The sequence below is a fragment of the Corylus avellana genome, chromosome 9 (genome assembly GCF_965113065.1).
Source record: "Corylus avellana chromosome 9, dhCorAvel1.hap1.2, whole genome shotgun sequence".
Taxonomy (NCBI): Eukaryota; Viridiplantae; Streptophyta; class Magnoliopsida; order Fagales; family Betulaceae; genus Corylus; species Corylus avellana.
Window position 1 is genome coordinate 5,371,176 of NC_142498.1, and position 21,435 is coordinate 5,392,610.

General features: G+C 33.4%; 3 protein-coding genes and 1 non-coding gene across 7 annotated transcripts; all 4 read right to left on the reverse strand.

Annotated features, from left to right (window-relative positions):
• Positions 1–4,567: 4,567 nt before the first annotated feature.
• LOC148583623 (cryptochrome DASH, chloroplastic/mitochondrial-like) lies at positions 4,568–5,118 on the reverse strand. Its single transcript, XM_088510713.1, has 2 exons — positions 4,716–5,118; positions 4,568–4,587 (listed from the first exon to the last, which is right to left on the reverse strand). Exons 1-2 carry the CDS (start codon positions 5,116–5,118, stop codon positions 4,568–4,570), a joined length of 423 nt encoding a protein of 140 aa, XP_088366839.1.
• A 1,385-nt stretch (positions 5,119–6,503) lies between these two features.
• Positions 6,504–11,260, reverse strand: LOC132189842 (putative RNA methyltransferase At5g10620). 4 transcript variants are annotated; one of them, XM_059604654.2, is made up of 8 exons: positions 11,112–11,225; positions 10,994–11,034; positions 10,771–10,913; positions 10,065–10,131; positions 9,642–9,719; positions 8,233–8,378; positions 7,660–7,734; positions 6,504–6,517 (listed from the first exon to the last, which is right to left on the reverse strand). In XM_059604654.2, exons 1-7 carry the CDS (start codon positions 11,215–11,217, stop codon positions 7,695–7,697), a joined length of 621 nt encoding a protein of 206 aa, XP_059460637.2. In that variant the 5' UTR covers positions 11,218–11,225; the 3' UTR covers positions 6,504–6,517; positions 7,660–7,694. The 4 variants fall into 4 exon arrangements, 3 of the variants coding, with proteins under 3 accessions (XP_059460637.2, XP_059460636.2, XP_088366973.1); XM_059604653.2 differs by lacking the exon at positions 6,504–6,517 and adding an exon at positions 7,190–7,551 and having other exon boundaries at positions 11,112–11,260; XM_088510847.1 differs by lacking the exon at positions 6,504–6,517 and adding an exon at positions 7,190–7,553 and having other exon boundaries at positions 7,672–7,734.
• Positions 11,261–12,934: 1,674 nt separating this feature from the next.
• On the reverse strand, positions 12,935–13,095 carry LOC132191189 (U1 spliceosomal RNA). The gene has a single exon (XR_009441218.2). It is a non-coding gene; the product is annotated as a U1 spliceosomal RNA (small nuclear RNA).
• A 1,908-nt stretch (positions 13,096–15,003) lies between these two features.
• LOC132190641 (Plastid-lipid associated protein PAP / fibrillin family protein) lies at positions 15,004–17,801 on the reverse strand. Its single transcript, XM_088510846.1, has 4 exons — positions 17,490–17,801; positions 16,710–16,833; positions 15,850–16,029; positions 15,004–15,399 (listed from the first exon to the last, which is right to left on the reverse strand). Exons 1-4 carry the CDS (start codon positions 17,715–17,717, stop codon positions 15,209–15,211), a joined length of 723 nt encoding a protein of 240 aa, XP_088366972.1. The 5' UTR covers positions 17,718–17,801; the 3' UTR covers positions 15,004–15,208.
• Positions 17,802–21,435: the final 3,634 nt, after the last annotated feature.

Consider the following 21,435-nt stretch of genomic DNA (forward strand, 5'->3'; position numbering starts at 1 on the left):
GACACATGAAGGCAAGGGCGGAACTAAAACTTTTAATTTGAGAGACAAAATTATATATATACACACACGTTGGGGGGACAAAAATTAAATTTTATTTTTTTGGGAACCACCTACCCAAGCCATAAGATGGTTCCGCCCCTCTCTAAAGTCTCTATCTGAAAATACCAAATTCTTTTCTTCAATATGGGACAAGGAGAATTTTTAGGGGGCGGGGGGCATCTGTCCCTAGCCCCAAGACCAAGTGCAATTTTGTTCAGTCCTTGGAGAAGCACTTTCAATTTCTTCATTGCATTTTTTGAAAGCACAAATGAACTCCAATCCACTCACACATGAAGTCAAGGGCGTAACTAAAACTTTTAATTTGAGAGACAAAATTATATATATATTGGGGGGGCAAAAATTAAATTTTAAAGGTTTATTATATAAAAATTATATTTTTTAAAAAAAAATTATTTTTTTTGGGAACCACCTACCCCAAGCCTGGTTCCGCCCCTCCCTAAAGTCTCTCTCTGAAAATACCAAATTCTTTTCTTTTCTTTTTATTTTTTTATTTTAATTTTTAACATTCTAGTCAATAAGGGACTGGCGTCAACCAAAGACTTGGGAGTGAATTCATGCATTTCCATCTGTTCTTTATCCGCCATCATCGATCAAAGTGTAGAAAATTGTAATGAATGAAATATAAATGGAGAGAAAAGTAGCAAAAGTAAGAGAGAAAAATGAGGTAAGTAAGAGAATTTAGGGTGGTTTGACTATGACCAGGGGTGGCGCTGGTCATAGTCAAACCACCCTAAATTCTCTTAGAATGCTCTACACTAATCATTTTAAATAAGAAAAATAATAGAGACATAATTTTAGCTCAATTTTTTTAAAAAATTCTTGAAGTAATAACATTCTATGTGGTCCTTTTTTATTTTTATTTTTATTTTTTTTAAAAAAAAAGATCTTTTTCTTCATAATAATGACTTTTTTTTTTTAAATGCCAAATAAAAAAAAAAGACATGTTATTCTTTAGAAATTTTTTAATTTTTTAATTTTTTTTTTTTAAAAAAATGACCACATAAGAAAAAAATTAGGCCAAAGTTATGTTTCTAAGTTGTGTCGTTATCATTCCTCTTTAAATAAATATGTGGTGAGAATGAAAGGATGGTCTTTCACCTTTTTGGCTTTACTTTCTATTAAAAAGAGGGCCAGAAGATGAAGGAAAAATGGTTTGTGAAGCAATACATATTCACAATGCTAAGATCAGTAAGATGCTAGAAAATTAATTTAATAATAATAGGCCTTAATAAGAGCTGATCATGGGCACTCCCATATAATATGAGAAACATTTCCTTCCTCCCTACAACAGAAAATGCGCCGATCATCATGGACAATTTTTTTTCTTTTTGAGATTGACTTTTTGTTGGGAGTATATCATGACACGCTCGCCATATAAATACTTTCGCGGAACTTAGAATTTTCATATTCCATATAATTTTCCAAATTGTTTTCGTGCTATCTCGGTTCCATCCATCCCCTACCAAAGAATCTTGCCTCTCCTTTTCGAGTTTTAGGTCAAGTCATAGCTATTTGCTATAGATTTTCTTAAAATCATGTGAAAATTGTATTGTAATATATCATAGTATAAAAAATAAGTTTTTGTATTTATTTTTTTCTTTTCCTCATGTCTGCACCAAATTTCTTTCCCCTCATAAAGAGAGAGAAAATAGAAAAATGCACGTGTTAATTAGAAGTAAGATGAAAGTTGTATTAATAATAAAGGTTAAATACTTTTATGCCTTTAGGATTTAAAAAATTTATTTTTTTCCCTTAAAATTTCATTTTTATTACAGGAGGTACATTTGGTTTTCATAAAAATGGAGATGGTATCTCCATTAAAATTTCGTCCAAAATTTAACAGAACGCCACATCGGCAACAATCAAAAATCACTACGTGTTATATAATTAATTTAAAAAAAAAATTAAAAAATTATATTTTCAAAAAAAAAAAAAAAATTTGGGGCCACCCCTTTGGCCATTTGGGGGGTGGCTGGCCACCCCATTTGGCCGCTACCCCCACGGTCGGATGGGGGTGACCGGGCCACCCCTAAGGAGCCCAAAGGGTGGCCAAAACCACCCCCGGCCAATGGGTTTGGGGGTGGTTTCGACCACCCCCTTTGGCCATGAGCCACCCCCATCTAGCTAGTTTGGGGGTGGCCACGGCCGAATGGGGGTGGTTAGGAGTCTAAGGGTGTGGCTGAAACCACCCCCAATGGGTTTGGGGGTGGTTTCGGCGACCCCTTGGGGCCAGCCGTGAGCCACCCCCAAACTGGCCAGATGGGGGTTGCCTGGTGGCCTAACCACCCCCCAAATGGTAGCCACCCCCTTTTTTTTTTTTTTTGAAAAAATATAATTTTTTAATCTTCTTAATTTTTTTTAAAAAAAATTAATTATATGACTACAAAGTGATTTTTGAATGGTGTTGATATGGCATTTTGTTAAGTTTTAGATGAAATTTTAACGGGTATACCATCTCCGTCTTTATGAAAACCACAGGTACCTCTTGTGATAAAAATGAAACTCTAAAAGAGAAAAAAAAAAAAAAAAAAAAAAAAAAAAAGTTTAAACCCTAAGGGGCACAATATTAAACCCTAATAATAATACTAATTTCATTCTCCTACAAATAATTGAAGGTTTTTTTTTTTTTTTTTTTTTAAATTGTTTTGGTAGACCCAACATTCTTAGTTCTAAGGAGGAAAAAGAAATTAAGAAGAATAATAAAAAAAAAAAACAATGATTATATGAAAGATATAAAAATACGGAAATAATAAGATAGTGACACAGAGATTTACTTGGTTCGGTTTATGATCTATATCCACAAGATCAAACCCTAATAAAGCTGCATTAAGTTCTTATTTATCTGAGTAATATTTACAATATAACATACTCCTATTAAGAGAATCATGTTGGATACAAATAAACTTTTACTCTAGCTAGGTTAGCTAAGTGATAGTCTTTAACTATTTACTGTAACTCTGGAATAGTCTTCGAGTATGACTCAATGATATTCTTCAACTGTAAGTGAATAATAGTCTTAAATTGTGACTATTATTCTCGCAACTGCTCATGGTCTAGCAAAAGCAGCGGTAAAACAAGTTATGGATAAAGTTTAGATTGAAGAAATTCCGGAAGGCATCCATGATGTTGTAATATTAGAGCTACGTGCTCTAGGCATGTAGAGCTTTGGGCTCTTTTGTACGAGTTTTTACGCTCGTATTATTCTGTTCATGAATGAAGTTCAAAATTTTTACAAAAATAAAAAAAATAAAAAATTTCTACTTAGTTAATGCAGGGCTTTCCATTCATGATTTCAAATTATATTTTAGATGTTGATTTATGTACAAATATATAAAAACTACAATATTCATAAATAAAATCAACATCCAGACGTTGACTGTTTGATTGTAGGGGTGCATGATGATTCTCTTTTCTTGGACCCATCCTGACCCTTCGTTGATCCGTCCACGTGTTACAGTGGAGAGCTGGGAATGTGTGGACGTGGTACAGTGGATCTGATAAAATGCTATCCGAACTAAATTTTTCATAAATTCGTTTGTTGGAATTTCCTACAAAAATTTAATAAAATAAAATTAATGTATTTCTTACGTGTTAATGATACGAGTAAAGATATAAGAAAGACACGAGTACTCATAAATCTTATGTGGCATTTAAAATCACCAATAAATTAAAATTTAATAATAATCATCTTAAATTTAATGATAATTTTAAAAGTCACATCAGATTTAAAAAGACTCTTCCTATATCATTACGAAAATGATATATGTCACTTTTAAAAATTAGTTGGTATTTTGTAAGAAGTTTCGGGTTAACAGAGATGGACTTATGACCTGTTTGGAATTGAATTTGAGTAGCCTAAAAGTACGTTTAACACTCAAAAAGTTCGTTTGAAAAACGCTTTTAAGGATCTAAAAAACTTAAAAAAGACCAAAACGCACTTTTAGCAAAAGCTTAAAAATGAAGCTTTTGCCAAAAAACATTTTTTTGACTTAAAAGCTTTATTTCTTAAACGCAATTTCAAACACGCTCTTAAATGCAGATAGGGTGGCCCCCAGTTTTGAAATTTTTTTATTAAATATGCTTTAAAATGTGAATTTGAGCCCAAATATTTTAGTTTGGCCCCGGTCCCATTAAAAAAGCAGTTCAAAGTTTGGTCAAATTTTAAGCTTTAATGCTTTTTACATCCGTGCTGTGTGACATGTTTATTTCTGATAAGTTTTCATCATTCAAGAATTAAATTGAAAATTGAATTATATTAAAAAATAATTATTTTTTGTTTTGTTTATATTTTCTTGAATGAATACTAATTTTTTTTTTTTTTTTTATATATATTAATTTAGTCTTTAATCTTAATATATTTCTCATCAATTATTTGGCTCTCTATTTAAATATATTTCAAATTCATGCTTGATAAAAATTTCTGGTTCCGCCTGTTAAAATGTTACCATTTATCCTAAAAAACTTCTGACAGATAGACAAAGATTAATTACCTCATTTAATTAATATTCTAAGACCAGGCATACATACCTATAAACTATGAGAGTTAAACATTGACACATATGATCCAAAGTGAATTGTTTATTTAAAGGAGTATACAATGCATAATGAAATCGTTTCATCACAGCCAAAAAAAACTAGTAATACTAATACAGTACCTCCAGTTTTAGGGAATCCGAAATAATAGGTGGTGCCGAAAAGTCGAGGATCGACGCAATAAACCGGCAATACCATCTCGGACGAAACCCACGCCTTGTACAAAGCCTCATTGTCCAACACTCTCAGATCGTTCTTGAACCAAACTACGGCGGTCCCTAATCCTCCTCGGCCGGTCCTCGGAGACGACGAGGAGTACCTTTGAAAGGTTTGGTCGGCGATGCGGTCCACTTCGTCGGGGTCGGGGCCCGGGACCTGGTGGATCGTTGCAGCAGAAGAAGCCGACGGTCTCAGCCCAGGTTTTGAGAGTGGATTCATCGTCTTAAATAGTGAAGAAATTGGTTTTGGCGGGATTGTGAGGTTTTTCAAGGAAAGAGAAGGCACCGAGGAACAGTGGATCGCCATGTTTGCATGTAGTCATAGCTTGGATTCTGTGGGGGAGAGAGAGAGAGAGAGAGAGAGGATGATTTTAAGCAGTTGAGATACTGACACGTGGGCATGGACTTTTGTGTGACGTGGCTTCGTGATAGCCTATGATGATCTGTGCACGAACGACTTATCGTATTATGGCAATTATACGGAGACGATGACACGTGAGTTAGAGGAGCATCTCCATTAAGCTCTTCATATTTAATCTTTATCTAAATTACATTTGTTTTAACTCATCTTCAAATATAAAGACACCAAAAGCAGAAGTCATTAATTTTTTATATTATTTTGATTGTTGGAAAGTCATTTTGGTAAATCTCTCACTTAGAATCAAAGTGCGTGAGTTTCGTGGTAATTACATTTATTAATAAAAAATAATATTTAATTAAAGTAGAAAAATATTTAGAGAGTTTGATATTTGGTAATTTTGAAAAATGACTACTTTTATATATATATATTCAAAGTTAAATTTCGCAAAATTTTAAATAACTGATGAGAATGCTCTTATTATGAACCAAATTTTTGAGGAAAAAAAATTGGAAAACCTAGCGTTTCTCCTAAAATTTAATCGAAGCCTAATCCACAGGATCACTAAATGAAGGAAATGCATATGTAGGAATCTTGTTTATGCTTGGAGAAGCTATTGTGATTTTCCTCATCAAGAAAATGATGATTGGGAGACTCTTAGTATGCAACAAATTCAAGAAATACATGTCTATTTAATTCAAGTGAAATTGAAAGATCATTTTACGATCAAAATGTTGTTTTATTGCATTTAATATTGTGCATAATATCGCATCATTTAAATAACGTGACAACATATACACCATTAGATTTGTAAAATCTAATATTGACCATAAAATTGATCATCTTCGTGCCTTTCTAAGTTTAATACATAGTGCAACCCTTTTAACCTCATTCTAACAAAATTTATGAAGTTTTGGGGGGCAATTCATGAATCAAAACAATTGTCATTTAAAATAAGGAATGGCATAAGTTTTCATGAAATTTTCCTTGTAAAAATACATCATCGTATTGATGCTAGTTTGATAGCCTTTCTCAGGTTATTTTGGGAAAAGAAATGAATTGTATTAATATCATATAATACTAAAGATATGTAAAACAATATTTAGAATACAAAAATTAAGAGCTATGGCTATTGTAATAGCATGATGCTTTGCTATTAAAAAAACAAAAAAAACTAGGACATAATGCCAGGGATTGTCTTTAGGACATCATAGCATGCATTTAGTGCATTTTCACCGGGAAGCAACTGAAGATATTTATCAAATGCAGCAAGTAACATTTAATCTTCATGATGAGCTTCATCTTCAGACGTCAATTAGAGTACATGCCAGAATTCTGTCCGATGCAGCTTGCCATGCAAATATAAGAGCCCTTCAATACGAATAACGCTACTTTTCACACTTATATATTATGCCAATTTCACACTGACTGATGTGACGTATTTTACATGGTTCACATAGAAGGCTACTTAACATGCCATATTAACTGATTTGACATGTAACATTACTCCCTCAATATCTATAATAATAATACACCGAGACATTGCAATGAAATGCTTTTTCATTCAAGCTGGGTCTTACATTTTACATAGAAAAACAATTTATGAACTGTCAAATCAAAAGAGAAAATAGTAGCATGATAAGATAATATCTCCTCAAGAAAAAATTGAGTGCATCCAAGTTTGTGACAATTGGTAGAACCAATGCCCTTAGAGACCTTGTTGCACCAGTTAATGGGCAGGTTGGAAATATTGAACAATCTCAGTTAATAGAATTAGTAATGTTACTCTTCACATCCATTTATTACACTCATTTTATACTCGTTGATATTGCGTGTTTTAAGTAATTTCTCACGTCAGCCACCTAAAAAAAAAAATGGAAAGCCACTTAAAATACGTCACATCAACCAGTATGAAATTGGTATGAAGAGTAGCATACTCTGATATAACACTGAGTTTGGGATAGTTATTTTATTTATACTATATTACACAGTTGCTTTTTTTTGGGGGGGGGGGGGGGGGGGGGGGTGCAATGGTCATTAGAAAGTACAAAGGGGCACAAAACTTAAACGTAGGAAGTAAAATTTGGAGGCACCCAGAATTTCAGGAAAGAAAGAAGAAATTGAGAAGCAAAGCAAGATAGGCATCCAGTTAAGCTCTCTTTAAACAAGACAAACCTGTGAAAACCAAACATAGGTTTACTCTTTTCTAACCAAGAAGATGAATTTTTCAATACTGTATGCTAATTTTTTTTTTTTTTAATATTGCAGACTTTTCAAGTATTATGCATGAAGCAACTATTAAAATCCACAGGTTCAATCACATCAAAGACAGTGTCCACCATGCTGTAGAATGACAGTGTCCACCTCAGTAATACCTACAGCCTGGTAAAAGTGGACAAAGCATTTAAATAATCATGCTGTAGCATATCATTAAAAGGAAGAAAAAAAAGAAAAGGACAGTAGAAAAGATAGGGTCCATCTCAGTAATACCTATGAGACATGGTTCAGATCATGAGAAAGAATATCTAGTGATGATACTTTTGTCCTTTCAGAATAGTCCATGACCTAAAAATCAGAAAATAAAGCATGTGTTATCCTACTGATTTAATAGAAGAACATATTCTCAAGAGCATGATATATGGAGTTTTCATGGTGGTTATGGAAATAATTTTTGGTTTTGAGTGGTGAATCTGGTGATGGAAATAGTAGTGTAGCCAATAATGGCTGCAGCCATCAAGTGGGAAATTGAGTACTCACCATCGTAGAGGCTTCCAAATTGCTGCATATTACACTTGCAATGAATGCTTAATCTTAAATAAATACAATTGCTTATTCATGTGATAGACAATCCTCTATTTTAAAGCAAGCACACTGCCATTTACCTGACCTTATTAACTTTGCAAGGAACAAAATATTCAGTATAAAAACACGGAGATAATACTTTCAAATTGATGCCTTAAATATCTACATACAATTATTTAACAAAGAAAAGGCTATACTTCGGTAACCAGGAACAACAGAACATAGAATTCCAAATGCAACAGGAGAACAAAATATTATTACCTATACAGCTGTTCCATCAGCACAAGCACAGCAATCTGATGATTCAAGACCAACGTAGACAACCTGATTGATAAGTTAGCTCGCTTGCGCAATTGTTGTCCATGACCATAGGGTCCACCTATGCAAAATGATAATCTAGAAGCTCCCTACCAAAAAAAAGAAAGGAGTGAAACCATGTATTATACATTAGAAAATCATATATATGCCAAGCTCAAGTTACACAAACGATAAGTTAAATCAAGAATGTTGTTTAGGAGCTAGAGTTTGAGTCATCATAAGCTATGAACCATCTAGGAGAAAAATTCAAATTAACCTTGCATAGAAATAGATAATGCGAACCTTCTACGTTCTTGACTTTTTGGTCACAACACAACTGGACTTGATACCTCTCAACCAGACTGAATATCCTTTTATTCCCCATTAAAACAAAACAGGAGTAGCTAAAAAAAAAGCAGCACTCATGGTATAGAAATAGTAGAAGCACGTGCACTAGAATACAAAGATATTGTAGCCTAAAAGATGATAATTGTAAACATCACAAGGCGCTAAGCAATTGAATAGTGGAATCAAGTTAATGGGAACCAAGTTATAAATCCAATGACAGAAAAAATCAGTGAGAGAGAACATTTTACAGTGTTGATAAAATGAACAATTTAGAAGCACATTGTTGGAGAAAAGCAAATTATTGAATAGACAAAGTAGGTACCATTAAGGTGCAAGGAAACAGAGATCCAATTGGTATAGGATTATACAATTCCATCACTTTTGTTTTGGGATGCATCAAATATTGAAGCATCAAAGGGAGAAGTGAGACTCATATTTTGAAAGTAATCAAAGAGATAGCCACTTGTAGAAGCACCTCTATTTTTTCTAAGAATTCAGCAATGACAAGAATAGCTTTGCTGAATAAAGAACCAGGGCATAGTCTACTTTGTCGCAAATCACAAATTGTGTTATGGAAAAAAGTCCACTGTACTTCATTCAAAAGGGTAGGCAATTTAATACTAATGTGAAATGACGGATGATTACCGGAAGGATTGCCCCAAAAAATGAAATTCTGATTAGTATTACCCAGACAGATCATTTGGCCAATAAAGGACATTTTAGTGACACCAAGTCACTCTTTTTTGAAGTTGGTTCCAAGTACAACCTAAGATACTGGATTCATGGATGAAGCACCATGCTTTTAGTGCCCTTAGTTTACATGCCGACTTAGAAAGAAAGATACTGGTTTGTCAAAAGCATATCAGATAGGCAGTCCACCAAAAGTAAGTGCATGATTTGTTGATAAACATCATATTCTGCTTTTACACCATCTTGCCAGCATGCAATTCCAATTTGTATATAGATAGGGATTTCAAGCATACAAAAGAACATTTAAAAAAAATCAAAGTTGAGGTCACTCATACTGTATTCCCGGCATCCCCCACTAACTCAGCCATCTGCTCAGACCCAATGTCTTGTCCATTCTCATCCAACATCACAACCTTAAAGTGCATGATCAAAAAATGGAGATATAAGCACAAGCTGTAACCCTTCTTGCAATAGTGCAAAGCAGCTTTTACAAGTCCCATAGAAATAAGGGAAAGGCATGCTACTTCCTTTTCCAAAGTATTGTCAGCTACAAATCTTTTACTACAGAAAATGCAGCTATTAGAATCATTTGGTTAAAGATTGAAACAATCCCATCTCTAGAAAATCCAAATAAGTGATGTAGTACATGCAACAAAATATAAGCATTTAAAATACCAAGCAAAACCTCACTCCAATTAGCAGGCAGGTTGAAGTCACTGCATACAATCTATATTGCTCAATTTAGCTCGAAACTGTACCCAGTCATCAGACCTGATAAGGTTCATGACAGCCGCGTCCTCGTCATCGACCTGAGCCCTCGCATCACTACAACACAGGGCATTGAGTTATCATTTTCTTGCCTATAAGACAATTAAATACAAGTTATAGATACTGTTTGGCCCTGCAATTTTGCAAGGTTATAAGTCTGTTTTGAAACAAAATGGTGAAAATGTCTCGTTTGAAATTGCATTTTTTAAAAATGATGGTCACATTTTCAGACCGAACACAAATGGATGCATTTTTAAAAATATACTATTTTCAAGATTGAGCTGTGATTTATCAAACACTCAATTGCGTTTTCATTAACTGCATTTTAAAATCGCCATTTTTTCAAACCGCTTAACCAAACGGGACTTGTGTAACAATTGAATAAGTTTAAAATTCATTTTAGCTAAAAATCATAATGTTAAATCAACAACTATCCCTAAAAGTTTAGGTTGATAAGAAATGATAAATTAATATTATATTGTTCCTCAATTGTGTGGGCTCAAACTGTCTTAATACTAAGTGTTGGGCGTTAAATGAGTAGTAAATTATGAAATCGGAGCTTGAACTCAAGATCACTGCCCTGTAATCCTATAATAAATCACTAATTATCTCAAAATTTTAAATTAATAGGAAATGAAGAATTTCATAATTGACTCAATATTCTAACAAAACAAAATTATAATAAAGGGACCATACCGTGCATTTCTAGGATTAGACCGTATTTGAACATCATCAACAATGCAATAGTTCTTGATTTTTCCGATGTACTCATCGACTACGAGTTGCACCCCACGGGAGCGCTTTTTCCCAACCGTTAATATCCGTATAGGAAGAGCTCTCTGCCCAAAATTATTGGTGAAATTTTATGCTGTAAATATCATAAAAGGAAATTGCTTTATAGAATGGAGATGGTGCACACCACTGATTGGCCCGTGTATTTACATTGTCCAGCTCCAGCAGCTGAAATTTTATTCATCAAATATGAGTGAAAATGTGGTGTTGCTGATGTGAAATGCGTGTTTAGAGAGTGTAAGAACCTGGAAGAAGATTGGAGCCCTTTGTGTGAAGACCGGCACAGGACGAGATCGCCATTGGCGGCGACGAGAGAGGAGGAAAGGCTATAGAGAGCGAACCCGGACCCATGTCGACCCGATAGAAGGATTTGGTAACTGGATCATTCGTTCAATGGGTCAATGGTTGGGCCGGCATCGTGTAACATAATATATCATGAGAAACGCAAATAAATAAGTCATTATTAAAAAATAATACTAATAACGCAACAAATAATAATAATAATAATAATAATAATAATAATAATAACTAATTTATATCGTCATTTCATGTAAGTTAAATAAGTTAAATATGAGTAATTTTACATATTGCACTTTTATTTCACTGGATTGATAGGATAGTGCACATTAACCATTGGATCAGGCCTTCATTTATAATAATAATACTAATAAAAAATCAATAGTTAATGGGCAACGCTATCTCAACTTAACAAAATAATGGTAGAATAAAATGTAATATGTAACATTATTCATCAAATATTAAATATATGGTTTTTTTTTTTTTTTAAATGTAATTCCCAAAGAATTGGAAATGAAAGAAATGGCACTATAGATATGTGGATCTTGGTTGAAAAATCAAAATAAGGGTGGGTTCTCTAACAACAGTCCCAAAATAAAAATACACTGCAATAAATACAAGCAAAAACAAGCAAATAATAGAAAATAGGCCAAAAACTGCCCGGTCCTCTGGATCTTGGTTGAAAAACCAAGAAAAGGCATCACAAATGGTGTTCGTAGAAGCTGACCAAGATGCTGACCAGCTTGAAGAGGCATTGCATTTCCATTAGGTGCCGTTGGAGAGGAGTGAACACCCCTAAATTTTGGTACGAGAGTCTCTAAACTAAAACACAACAACGAATTAGGGAGACAAAAGCCCAAATAAAGCGCAGAAAAACAAGAAAAATAAAGCAAAAATAACACAACAAATGCACAAGAATAGAAATGAAGAAATACAAAGCAAAAAAATAAAAAATCACAAAACACCCGTAGCAACATAGGGAGGTGGCAGTGTGGAGCATTGGAGAAGCCACGGAAACGGAAACCGGAAACCAAAAAGAGAGTTGATAAAATGACTTGTACAGATTTGTGAATAAATGAAAATTTTATAGGTAGTCAAAATTGGTAAAGGCATGAAAACGTGGATATTTTGCTAATTACCCAAAGTTTAAAATCTAGGTTGCAAGCTTAGGAAGCGTTAATTGCGTTAAAAAATATTTTTAATATATAAAAATTATGCCAAACAAAGAAATAGTCTGTTTTGTAATAAGAGCATTCCCAATGGAAGAGTTATATTTTTATGTAAAATGGCTCCTTATAACTCACTTTTATCTAGTTTAGCTAAGCCATTTTTAAGTGTCTCCACATCCGATTAGCTATATTTCTAAAAAAAAGGTGGGAAAAGATTTGGGAAAAAGATAAAGCAGGAGAGAGAAACACTAAAAAATAAAATGGCTCCCTTAAAAAGTGCTGCTACATTTAACTTTTTTTTTAGCTCTTCTAATCAAATATCTATTTTACATATATTTTTGGCTCATCCAATGTGGGGGATTTTTTGAACATTTGAAGAGCTATTCTAGATAAAAGTAACATTTGGCTCTTCCATTGGGAATGCTCTAACCCACTAACTTATAAAAATCATTTTACAATAAAATTACAAATTATTCTTATAAAATCACAATTCTAAACACACCCTTAATCAATAATTAGCTCAAAAATTAGCACTTTAAGCAAAACGAAAGCACCTTCTTCCCAAGAGAAAATAGAACAAAATATTTTAAATTGATTTGGAACGAGGGCCGCGCGAACGCAGGCCCTCACTACCACAAATTATGACGTAGGCTCTGCCACGTTGGGCAGACCTTAGGGCAGCACCCCTCCAAGGTGCAATGGAGGCCACTGACCTAGGCCATGGGCCGTCTTGACCACCCATAGACCCCGTCCAGGTAAGTATGTTTAACAGTCTTCTTATCTCGCATGGGTAAAGAGCTTAAGAGCATCCACAATGTTGTGATCCTTTAAACACCTATTTTCTTTAAATTTTGATGAACCACACCTTAAAATCACCTATTTGGCCTCATCGTTTGTTTGTTTTTTTTTAAAAAAAAAAATTCAATGCGGAGAAAAGAAAAAAAGGGAATTACAAGAAAGATAGAGCATTCTTAATAACAATTAGAAATTGATCAAATAAATGATTCGACCCATCAAAGTAACTGATACCACCAACAAAGGCTATTACAGTAGACAAAATTCCGTAAACAAAACAAAACCCTAATAGGTTAACATCATGACCATCAATACTCGGCTTAGGCAACCACACACGCGTCCTCGTTCATTTTAAAGGATATGTTACAATGATCTTTCGTATATGAAGAATCACTTTACATCATTTATCTCCTATTTTATTCATTTTACTTTCCAAACTCTACTTCTCTCTTTAATTATTTTTTTAAGCCAAAAAGAAAGAGTAAAAAATGAGTCATTTTCCAATATAAAGAATGAGATGTAGAGGGTTTTTTAAAAGTATGTCTTCAAAATAGGAAAAAAAAAAAAGTCCACAAACTCCTCTCAAACTACCACCTAATTGACAATATCCCCCCCAAACTTTCAATTGAAACAATATCCCAACCAAACTACCAATTAATTGTCATTTTACCCCCAAAGCCAGTATAAAGACAAAAACGACCTTAAATTATTTGTAATAAGACCAAAATATCATTATAAATTCGAAAAAAAAAAAAAATTAAAAACTGTTTTTATTTTTTTATTTTTAAACGAATCACCCCCATTCAGCGAAATGGTTTTGAATCAAGAAAATCTCACAAATTTTCATGTATTTGGCTTTGAAATTCGGTAAAAAGCCATGAGAAATTAACGAAATTCAAGATGTAATTATATCCTTCAATGAGTATAACGAAAATTTCATCATAATCTGCCAAAATTTATAGCAGAGTCAAATTCGTCACAAAAAAAAAAAAAAAAAGTTTTAATACTTCTTCATCAATTCAATAGATTGAACGACTTAATTGCAAGAAAATTGAGTTCGATCACACTAATTAATGAACAGATTGCTTAACTAGACAAGTAATTGGCAATTCAGACAAATCTTTAAGCACTATACCATATGCGATTTTTGTTTTCTTTTTGCTTTCAAAATCGACAAACCAAATTGCAATAATCGAAATTGAAAACCCTAGGAAAGAGAGAAGTGTAGCAAACTATGAATGATCTTGAGGGGGAGTTTGTCGAAGTAGCTGTCGTCCTTGAGCTTCAATTTCTTTTCTTTCTTTCATTGTTTTTTTTTTAAAAAAAAATTATTAAGAGTATTTTTGTCATTAGGAGGGTGCATTGACAATTGATTGGTAGTTTGAGGGGGATATTGTCACAATTAAAAATTTGAGGAGGACATTGTTAATTGAATGGTAATTTAAGGGGAGTATGTCGACTTTACCAAAAAAAAAAAAAAAAAAGAAGTATGGCTGTATGGGTGTTCTTGAAAATTTGAAATTTTTTTTAAAGATTCCATTGTAGATGCTCTAAGAACCTGAAAGAGGAGTTGGACCCTTTGCACAAAGCTGGCACATTATGACGGCATGGAAGAAATATTGTGGATAGCATACCGGGTGTGATATTATTAACACATTATAGGACAAAATTTTCTTCTAAATTAGGTTTGAAGAATGTTTTTTAAATTCAGTCTATTAAACTTATATGAGTCCAAAATGCATGTAAAGTAAAACATAAGCAACTTCTTCTTAAGTAAGAACCAAAAATAAAGAAACACAAAAAGATTTGAGACTGTTTTTGCAGTGGCCCCCTTAATTACTTATATAAAAATATCCCTGGGGTAAAAGCTTGGAAATTCAATTGAATGCAATCTATTTTTGGAGGGAGGGGCTAGATGTACAGACTTTCATCCAAAGTATATTAACATCAGTACATGAGGTGATGTCATAATTATCAAAACAGGCCCTACAAAGAAGCTTGCTAATGGTGCAAAACCACTGATACTGCATTAGGTAGTGATGGAGAAAAATGTTCTCCAAGTGACAAACACTTAAAACAGTTTAATTGAGTCTTTGGAAAACAAATAGAGAACCTCTAGAGCCCTTCCCCAGCCTTATCTTGTCATCTATGTATGTGATTTGGAGTTTGACCTCACTCTGACCACCATATCTGAAATCCAATGCTCCTACCTTCAATTCTGGTGCCTCAAATATAACTTGTATCCATTTATCATCCAGAGCCTTCAGTGTTCCTGATGTGAAGATACAAAGCAAAAATATTGGCATTGAAAAGATGAAATAACACTTGATAGAAGATACAAACAAGTTAAATAACTTGTTCATAGCAGGCCAAGCCATAGACAGCCCATACTCCTGAAATGATAAGGTTTTAGTTTCATTACAAAGAAGATATGTACAATGGTACGATTATGGCTTCTTCTTTTTTTTTTCTTTTTTTTTTTTTTTCCTATGACTTGGAACCCTTTAAGGCAGGGCCACTTTGTGACCCATCCTTGTCAGGTAAACCCCGGATACACGACCATCCATGCAAGAACCATGAATTAGTTAATTGAGGACTTGAACAACCGATCTCGTGGTATTAACTAAATAAGTTGACCATTCGAGCTGACCTTCACGGGCAGTACAAAAGAATTACGACTATGGCTTTTCCCTTTCATACAATAAAATTGCTGATGGCATACCTTTCAAAGAGACCTCTCCATCCAGAAACCCAAAAGCAGAAAAGGAGACCTTGTTCCTAACAATGTCGGGAGCTTCAACAACCTGTATCATTTCCTTTGTTCTGAAAACAAGGCGGCCCAATGCACTCCTGTAGCCACCACCAGGTGATGTTGGATTTGAACAGTACACCACATCCCAATCTGAAAAGCACTTATATTGTCAGCCCATGATACAATGAACAATAAAAACCAACTTAGAAGCAACAAGGAGCAAAGAACAACTCCCAAATAGATGACTGTCACAGGGAGGCCCTCCTGTAAACCACTGGCATAAAATACGGTACTACGATTCAGTAAAAAAAAAAAAGCATGTAATTTGCTATCTCCAGGCACCAATGGTGGATTTATTGTACTCTGGGATTCAAACTTCTTGTTTAGGAAGCATTGTACATATCTCATTCACCTGGTGGATAGATTAAAACATAAAACATAATGAAACATGATATATTGCTTATTGATTGGTAAGTCACAGAAGCATCCAACGGCTCTTGAACCTACGATCTCAACTTCCAACCTACTCTTTTGCCAAGAGAAGGAGGTACCATTTAAGCTAAAGTTCATTGGAATTAAACAAGATAAATTGTTTCAGGATGTTGGCAAGGTTATTGTTGTTAAAGTAATGATTAATTGATTAAATTTACTTATTTCTATCAGCTTAAACTTTTGTGACAACTGGTGATTTAACAGTTAAATGTATTCTTCTTTCGACTAAATGATTTTATTGAACAAAAGAAAGAAACAGAATATGTGAAGACGAACTGGATTGGTGCAAGAAAGTTCTCGGAATCAATCAGAAGCTTGAGCAGAATAATGGGTTTTACCTCCAAATATAAGAGGGCATTTCACAGGCTCATTAACACAGTATTTCTGCAATTCTTCTGCCACTGCAGCTACCTCTTTGTGTTCTTCTTTTTTGAGCAAAACTCCTCTATCTGTTTGTATCACCTGATTCAGAGATATAACTCAGTTTCCCTGTCTACATATTTAAAAACCATGGCATAAAATGAAGGATTTAAGGTAACATATCATCTTAGTCCAGAAAAACAAAAAGTTAGGCTGTCATATTCGAAAAGTAGATGGGCAGTGGGAACAACAGAAGCAATTATTTCAGTACAAGAAATGAAAATGAGGAACCACAACATTGGTAAAAAAAAATGGAAAACGGAAATGATAAAAAATAACACTGACTGTATAACTGTCTATAAAATAAGAGTGAGTATTAGAATATTAATCAAATGATTAAATTCACCGATTCCTATTAATTTAAGCTTATGAAACAACTAATGATTTATCACAAGTAGTCATAAGAATATCAGTAAGCTTACATTCCCTATTTGTTTTTATTACAAGTGGTAGAAGTGGAAATAAAATAAGTGCGGTAATAAAATTATATCAATTACAATCAATCCTCTAAAAAGTAATTATTTCATAAAGTAAATATTCTAACATAAGACATATTCTATCATAAATAAAATATCATACCATATCACATATTTTGATATATTCTAATATTAATAACAGCTCAGCATAAAACCCCATTCTTGGAACATTTTCTAAGGCAAAAATCACAGGGAAATTAAAGATGATGGAAATGGACACACCTTAGAGAGGATAGACGCAACAAGGTCACCGGGACCGGTTCGCACCTCTGGGTTGGAGAACGAAACGGAGGCCGAAATTCTCAATGCCTTGCGCTGGCGATGGTGATAAGGAAGCGAAACTATAAGAGGTGGATTGGAGGGAAGCGAGGTTGAGTTGAGAAATTTGGGTTTTGACTGCCTGTTGCCTTTGAATGAGGGCGGTAATGGAGCTGGAGAATGTGCGGCCATGGAGTCTTGGAAGCGTACTCGATCGGCCTTCCTTTTCTTTCAGAGATTGTTGCTGATCGTAGGCGAGGCTTTCACTTTTCTGGCAATTGGTAGGATATCAATCGTTCCACGTGTCACTGATGTACGGATATATACGCTGCCGCGTCGACAACCTGATTTTCTGCCTTATCTTTTTTTTTAAAAAAAAAAACTTCACTAAAAACCCTCGAACTTTCACCCGTTTTGAAATATTCTTTAAACTTCAAAATCTTTTAATTTAGTTTCCTAAACTTTCAATTGCTCTCAATTTAGACCTTTCCGTATCTTTTAGCCGTTAAAAATATTAAAAAAAAGAAAAAACCAAAATATCCCTAATTTTTGTTTTTTAAAAAAATAAAAAAACGTTTTAAAAGTTAAAATTTTATACAAAATTTAGGGGTATTAACGTCATGTAACATTTAAAATTTGACGGAGGAGTCCAAATTGAGAGCAATTGAAAGTTCAGGGGATTAAATTGAGAGATTTTGAAGTCTAGGGAAAATATTTCAAAACGGGTGAAAGTTTGAGAATCTTTAGTGAAGTTTCTCCTTTTTTTTTAAGGAAGTGGAACAATGTTTATTTATTGAGAAATACTTGGTTTCATTAAAAAGTTTATTGTTTGGCCATTTTAATCCTAGGTGGCATGACTAATTTTGAAATTAATAGATTTTAAATAATAAATTTACAGATTTATAAAAAATTGGTCATACCACCTAAAATTAAAATGGCCAAAAAAAAATAAATTTTTTAATGAAGCAAAGCATTTTTCATATTTATTCATGATAATAGCCAACTGTAATGCGTGGGAAATGGGAATTTATCAAAGCGTGTTAGATTCATGGAAATAAAGTGTGATATAGGGATGGAAAATATAAATTTACTTTTTCAAAAATCGTGTGATTTTAATGTATTACTTGGATTTCTAAAATTTCAAATTTTTCACCTTTTTTATTTTATTTTACTCTTTTATGCTCAAAATTGTCTAGACTACTTTGTTAATAACACGTAAGAGCATTGTTAGACTAATCATTTTTTTTTTTTTTTTTCGAGGGGTTATTTTGGTGAGCCAATATGGTGAAAATAACTCTAAATCCCTCCTTGGTAACTTCATTATTCTGCTGAAAAAAATATAGTAAGTGTTACACATATAAAATATAGCCCGAGCCAATTGGTCTAGTTCGTAACAGCCCAAAAGTATAGATGTCATCAAAGCTCAAAACCCATAGGGTGGTTGGCACCGTCAAAGGCCAGCACTATCTCGGGATAACGTGGTTAGGTATGCCTGCCTCTTGGATCTATGAGGCCAGAAGGGTGGCTCGGGATAGGCTGTCAATTGAGTCTATCACAATGGTCGAATGAAAGCTCCTGGAACGAATATGGAAAGATATCATGCTCATTATACACGGGATATGCAGGGTGCTATTCACATGATACGCATTAAACTACCGAGGCAGATACGATTTGCCTATAATAGTCACAAGATCGGATTAATTTGATTGTCATTCAATTACCCCCGAATCCCGAGTTTCCAGCCTGGTTACCATATTTGGCTCAAAACGATTCGGCCTAAAAATAGGCTCGCACACAAAGCAAGAAGGTACACGATATATTTTTGACCCTTGAATTGAATCCATGAGAAGGAGTTAACTTAAGCATTAGAGGATAATCCACCGGAACATCCCCGGTAAATGCTCTTAACACTTTTGTCTTGCAGATTGAGGAATGATTCCAGAAGAAGATTGCGAAATTGTCCTTATTTTCACTGTACCGGAAATTGTATTAACGGTAAGCATTGTTCACTCACCAAATACATAAAAAAATGATTAAAAACTTTTTGTTCTATCCTCATTTTCTTTTCGTTTTGTCACGTATGCCTCTCATCCATTTTCTTTGTTTTCTCTCATCCACTTTGCTTAGTGTCGTTTCTAAAGAGTGTCATTTTTGTTGGAAATAAATTTGGATGGTGTACAAATTCTCATTGATATAAAATAATTAAAATATGAAATTTAACAATAAAATAAAAGAGATGAAAATAGAGTATGGAAAGATCTCACAATACTATAAAATTACGCAAAAACGTTGTCCTTAAAGGGTGATTCGTGCCTCCCGGAGTGTATAACTCGGTGTGATTGGATCCTTTGACATGCAACCTCTCAGGATTAGACTATAACGTATACCTTCGTTAAGGACGCACTTCCAATAACGAAGAGTAATAGAACAACCCAATTGTCAATGTGAATGAGGGAACCCAATTGTCAATGTGAATGAGGGACTTCGGAATATATTTCGTAGAAAAGCTAACAATATAATATATATAGCTTTCTAGCTTAGAAAACCAAAGTATTTAACAAGAGAAAATAATATATAATATATTCAGTTAGCTACCAGTTAGCTATATTGGGACAATTGCCAGTAACCCTACCAGACTAATCAATGCCAAATTTGGGGGCGTTACAAACTTAGATCATGACGTGTCTTTAATTTTTTTCCTTCATATGTCTATGTCATAGTTTGTTGGTCGAATAATTTTACATCGCTTTTTATATCTCTTTTTTGAAGCCAACATTTTTTTTTTTTTTTTTTTCATGTATCCTTTAAAAAGGTATATGAAATTACAATGGCCAATTAGAATATAACTTTTCACCTAAAGCCATGTCCACTCCTACAAATTTAAACACAACTTTCATGCTCCTTAAACAGAACTTTTGAAAAAAAAAAAACCAAAGGCTTGTAGAAATTCCCAGATGACTTTAATAAAACTCAAGAGTCATAAGACACGACCTTAACAAAAATTCACCTTAGTCAAAAGCCATCAAATGTTTCTAAGGTCACCATGAATGCTTAAACAACTCTTACCTTAAATGATATCAAAAAAAAAAAAAACTCTTACCTTAAATAAATTAAAATACAAATTTCATGTTCGATTGGACATGACTTTTGCAATAATAATAATAATAATAATAAAAATCTTAGAAATTACCAATGACTAATAAAATTTGAAGAGTCAAGACACAACCTTAACCAAAATTCAAGTTAGTAAAAAGCCATCAAACATTTCCAAAGTAACAATGCCAAAACAACTCTTAGCTTAAATAAATTAAAATACATATTTCATGTTCGATTAGACATGACTTTTGCAATAAAAAAAATAAAAAATCTTAGAAATTATTGATGACTGTAATAAAATTTCAAGAGTCAAGACACAACCTTAACCAAAATTCACGTTAATAAAAAGCCATCAAACATTTTCAAAGTAACAATGCCAAAACAACTCTGAGTTTAAATAAATTAAAAAAATGTAAAATTGGTTCACGTTGTTTGACAAATAGTTCATAAACACTCTTTGGGGTAAGCAAAAAAAAAAAGAAAAAAGGTCCATGTTGTTGGGAAAATTTGACAAAATTCATTAATGAGCAACATCAACACCAGCCACATTGTAAAACATGTCACCTACAATAATAATAATAAAAAAAATTGTAAAACTATAAATATAAAAAAATATAAAAAAAAAAATAAAAAAAAAATCAAAGAGGGTGGTGAGTCAGTCCCTTTGGCCAAAGGAAGGGGGGTGGCCAAACAAAATTAATATTTTAATCAGGTAAAATAGGGAGTTTTGAATGGCCCTAACGAGTATTAAAAATTTTTGATGGTAGGGAGTTTCTTGTAGTTTCGATTGACCCAGGGACTAAATTTTCAAAAA

What these genes read in the sequence shown, in the direction of transcription:
- LOC132189842 (XM_059604654.2), bottom strand. Translation starts at nt 11,217, where the DNA reads ATGGGTCCGGGTTCGCTCTCTATAGCCTTTCCTCCTCTCTCGTCGCCG. An exon ending in AATACACGGGCCAATCAGTG is followed by an intron (nt 10,914 to 10,993) that starts GTGTGCACCATC and finishes AATTTTGGGCAG; the next exon opens with AGAGCTCTTCCTATACGGAT. An exon ending in TCTAATCCTAGAAATGCACG is followed by an intron (nt 10,132 to 10,770) that starts GTATGGTCCCTT and finishes CCTGTGTTGTAG; the next exon opens with TGATGCGAGGGCTCAGGTCG.
- LOC148583623 (XM_088510713.1), bottom strand. Translation starts at nt 5,118, where the DNA reads ATGGCGATCCACTGTTCCTCGGTGCCTTCTCTTTCCTTGAAAAACCTC. An exon ending in CGGATTCCCTAAAACTGGAG is followed by an intron (nt 4,588 to 4,715) that starts GTACTGTATTAG and finishes CATAGTTTATAG; the next exon opens with GTATGTATGCCTGGTCTTAG.
- LOC132190641 (XM_088510846.1), bottom strand. Translation starts at nt 17,717, where the DNA reads ATGGCCGCACATTCTCCAGCTCCATTACCGCCCTCATTCAAAGGCAAC. An exon ending in TTGCGTCTATCCTCTCTAAG is followed by an intron (nt 16,834 to 17,489) that starts GTGTGTCCATTT and finishes TCTCTGAATCAG; the next exon opens with GTGATACAAACAGATAGAGG. An exon ending in ATGCCCTCTTATATTTGGAG is followed by an intron (nt 16,030 to 16,709) that starts GTAAAACCCATT and finishes AGTGCTTTTCAG; the next exon opens with ATTGGGATGTGGTGTACTGT.